This window comes from Manduca sexta, unplaced genomic scaffold, assembly GCF_014839805.1.
Source record: "Manduca sexta isolate Smith_Timp_Sample1 unplaced genomic scaffold, JHU_Msex_v1.0 HiC_scaffold_3693, whole genome shotgun sequence".
In the NCBI taxonomy this organism is placed as follows: domain Eukaryota; kingdom Metazoa; phylum Arthropoda; class Insecta; order Lepidoptera; family Sphingidae; genus Manduca; species Manduca sexta.
Genome location: NW_023594789.1, coordinates 1 through 3,913, shown reverse-complemented (window position 1 = coordinate 3,913; position 3,913 = coordinate 1). Strand labels below are relative to the sequence as shown.

The 3,913-nt window shown below is 30.5% G+C and overlaps 2 protein-coding genes across 2 annotated transcripts; one reads left to right on the top strand and one right to left on the bottom strand.

Moving 5' to 3' along the window:
* The first annotated feature begins 658 nt into the window (after positions 1–658).
* On the top strand, positions 659–1,747 carry LOC119193168 (transmembrane protein 231-like). The gene is made up of 2 exons (XM_037446817.1): positions 659–905; positions 1,120–1,747. Exons 1-2 carry the CDS (start codon positions 662–664, stop codon positions 1,377–1,379), a joined length of 504 nt encoding a protein of 167 aa, XP_037302714.1. The 5' UTR covers positions 659–661; the 3' UTR covers positions 1,380–1,747.
* LOC115454413 (mitochondrial import inner membrane translocase subunit Tim21) lies at positions 1,733–3,552 on the bottom strand. Its single transcript, XM_037446818.1, is given in 6 exon segments — positions 1,733–1,909; positions 2,135–2,308; positions 2,683–2,865; positions 3,113–3,257; positions 3,259–3,295; positions 3,298–3,552. Coding segments are annotated over 5 exon segments (663 nt in total). The 5' UTR covers positions 3,446–3,552; the 3' UTR covers positions 1,733–1,909; positions 2,135–2,158.
* Between the last annotated feature and the right edge of the window lie 361 nt (positions 3,553–3,913).

Genomic DNA, 3,913 nt, shown 5'->3' with positions numbered 1-3,913 from the left:
CATGAAATTGATAGTGGAAAAAGGGTAGAATAATACTTTTTAAGTTTTAGTTTTTCTTTCCCTAAAACGGTTAAAGAAGACATTAATACCAACTCATTTACAGGTCGACGAACACGATTTTAACGATGACGGTAAAAGTGATTCTTTGCAACTGAAATTTCAACTTGATGTGCCTCCAGACAAAATATATTGGTCTCATTTATATTAATATTGGGGTTAAATTTTCAATTAAAGGTAATGTACATAATTATGTATATATCATTAGGGTCTTAAACGTCCGTAAAGACTTAATCACCTTGCACCTATCTGACTACAAAAACATCACGCTACAAATATAATTTAATTTTTCATAAAATCTATAAACACACCCGACTCTATTTAATTTCTATATGTGACTGCGTTATCTATCTAAAAGTAATTTTCATCGATACCCTTGTTTAAACTTAAACTATAGAAAATATATAGGTATCATACGGGTAAATACCTGTTAGGTACTGACAATATTGGTAATAGCCAACGTACCATACAAACAATAGTAACAAATGCAATCCAGCTTTAAAAAGTTTTAGTGTGATTATTCACGTCATTATTTGACAATAATTGTTTTTTCATTTTACTTAATTCAATACTTTATAACTAAAATCAATTAGATAATGATATAATGTTTCTTTTACAGACTGTGTGTCCCATGCACATGCAAAATCTTGCGGTAGTATCAAAGGATTTCGTGAGCGCTCCGTCTAGCTACAATTATTACGGCGACTTAGAATTATATCAAATATCACATCTTCCTTGTTTTTGGGGCCATAAAGACATTAAATACAACAATTCGTTGCTGAATTTTTCAACGTGGAATGATGGAAATATGGCAGATTTCATTTTAAAAGAATATTTTAAGAGAGAAGGTAATCGCGCTTTGATTTTAGATATCATATTTTGACGTAAAGGGCTCTAATCCATAAAGTTCTGAATTAATTCCACGATCAGACGAGCGGTAGATCTTAGTGATAATATTTTTTTTATACCCTTGAATGTCTTGATGGACAGGTCGCCGACACTGAGCAATAGCATTTCAAGATCTTTGCTAATATTTTTATACAGGCACTCTCTCTGTTCCAGTTACAATTCAAACTAAAACCGTGTATGAAAGAATTCAGTATGCGCACACAGATACAATGGACATAAGAATTAATCTTAGAATACCCGAAATGCAAGTGAGATACACTCCAAGCATACTACAAGAGATCAAATGGGCGTGGCCGCAGTACCTATCGATTGTGGTCATATTCTACTGGCTCTTTAATAAAGTAAAAACGTTTGTATTCAGAAGACGGATGTTTATGGCTTGGGAAATAATACCCTGGAAAATATCAAAATAATTTATCCTAGAAGAAAATTAAAGCAATGTAATGCTTGAAGTAATAACAATCGATTTGTGAAACTACAAAATGATTGGGACGTAGCCAAAGTCGACAATATAATTTCATTATAAAATGTTATTATTACCTTACCTTCCTTGATCATAAATAATAAAACATTAACAAGGGTCTAAATACTAGAATATGCAATAATTCTTTTTCTGTCTTGGGCTTGAAAATGTTTACAATTATATAAATACCTACCTACTTAGAAAATTCATAATTGTATATAAAAAGCTTGCTAAATTATCAGTGAGTGTTCATATCATATGTGTGATATGATAAGTAAAGTAGGTAATTAAAATAAAGACTAATTTAGCTTCTATTTATCTATTTGTTTTCTTACATTAATCCTTTTTTACAAATTTACATTTTTGTCTTAATTCAGTCACAACACTACAAAGAATTATTTATTGTCTTAACCCAGAATAAAATCCAAAGTAGTAGTATACAATCAACAGCTCTAGCAAGTAGCGACTCCTACCAGGAATCTGGAAATAAAAAAATACTAATGTAAATAAAACAGAACTAGCATTTATTTAAAATTTAGAGACTTGAGTAACAAATTACAAAATATTTTCAAACTAGCTATTATATATTTTTTTTTTCAAACTAGCTATTTTAATTTTTTTTTCTCACATTTAAAGAACCCATTCCAAACTGCAGAAACAAAATTTTTAAACACCAAAGCTATTAAGACTTATTATATTACTCACATTCTTAACAAGTTCATTATGAAGTCACTGAGTGAGTGTGAGTGTTGGCAGTTGTCCGATGTCTGATTTGGATCTATCAAGTTCAGCTCTGTTGTCTTCAATTATGAATGTCTTTCCACTGAAGTCATCAAGTTGCACCAATAAGTATCTACACATGTAGTTGCCATATTCATTCTGAAAAGAGAATATGAAAATTCAATTATGGATAAAAAAATCAAAGATTAATCTTCAAAATAGGAAATTTTGCATTTGAATGTTATAAAGGGTAAAAGACTCTTCATGCAATGTGAAAACATCTTGTGTATTAATTTATTTTATTTTATTTATGTAGCTTATTTTTAACTATCTTTAGATGCTGACTAAGATCACACACCGTTAGAGTTTAAAGAATAAAATGTGCACATAGCACAATACACAGTATTCCGAATTTATAGAACTCCTACATAAGAAAAACCGTAGATGTCCATATAGTTGGTCAATTATCTTTAGTCCCCACTTTGCTTTGATAAATTTAGATAGTTACAATATGTGAAAATATTGTTACTGACCTGCTTCATGTCTAATTCAACAACGCCCTTGTTCCTTATTCCCTTAATGTAGAACCTCATCCTCATATGCTTCACTCCATCCTTTTCATAAACAGCATGGCTTACATGGGTCCTTCTCCTACGAGTTGTTTCTTCTCCATATCCCTTAATTGGAGCTCCTAAAGCATCTTCTACTCGTGGATCCTGGAATTTCATAAAATATAATTAAATTAGCTTAAATATTAGAAAGGTCAAATTAAACCAAAGCATAATCATAATATCAAACAACCAAAGAGGTTTGTACATACTAATATGGATGTAACGGAAAAGTTTCAGTCATGTCCGAAAGGACAAATTTGTAATGTAAACATAATTACGTTCAAACAGTGATAACAGCACTGACATTTGAAGGTTTCCAAAATATTTGATTAATGCAAGAACACTTTTAAACTTACGTTTTTACACTCTCTAAAGCTTCTGAGTATATACTGTTCGGGCTGTTACTGGAAAACAGCTCGAAACACGTAAAAGAAGATAACACCAGTCACCCAATACCAAAAATAACACCCGTGTATGATACAGTCTTGGTAGTTTCTTATTTTCTCTCCCAATGGTCTTACATCTGTAGAAAACGTCTGCTCTCTGAACTTTTAGTCAAGCCATCCTTTTTACTAGAATAATAACGAACGAATCTTAATCTATAATTAGATTGCAAAATGGCAGGAAAACTCTCAACGGCGCTGCTGTTCCGCAAAATAGGCCGTAATCTTGGGATGATATTCATATTTATTTAATAAAACTAGATAACATAAAACAAAATTAAATAATTATATTTTCACCGGACTAAATAGGTTACGGAATTTATCTGTCAAACTCTAAACAGATATAAGTTAGGGATGTGATCTAACATCTATTAACCAAATTATCGATTACTAAGAAAAAAGTCGCTTCTTTTTCATTGATATGTTTATTTATTTATTTATTAGGTATTGAAGCAGACTTAACATTACGATTACCATAATTAAAGTATTATAATTTATAGCTATAATTTAAGCTCAAGTTACGAAAACTCAATAAGAATATATTTTAATTTAAAAATTATTTCGATCGATAGCACTAAATCGTACCTAATGAACCCATATTTTAGCCAAAAAAACGTATCTAGACTTTATTTGTTTCATAGCTTTATTGTTCACTATAAAGAAAATACTGCGCTTAATATTAAAACAATAAAGGCTGAAAGGAGGTACAA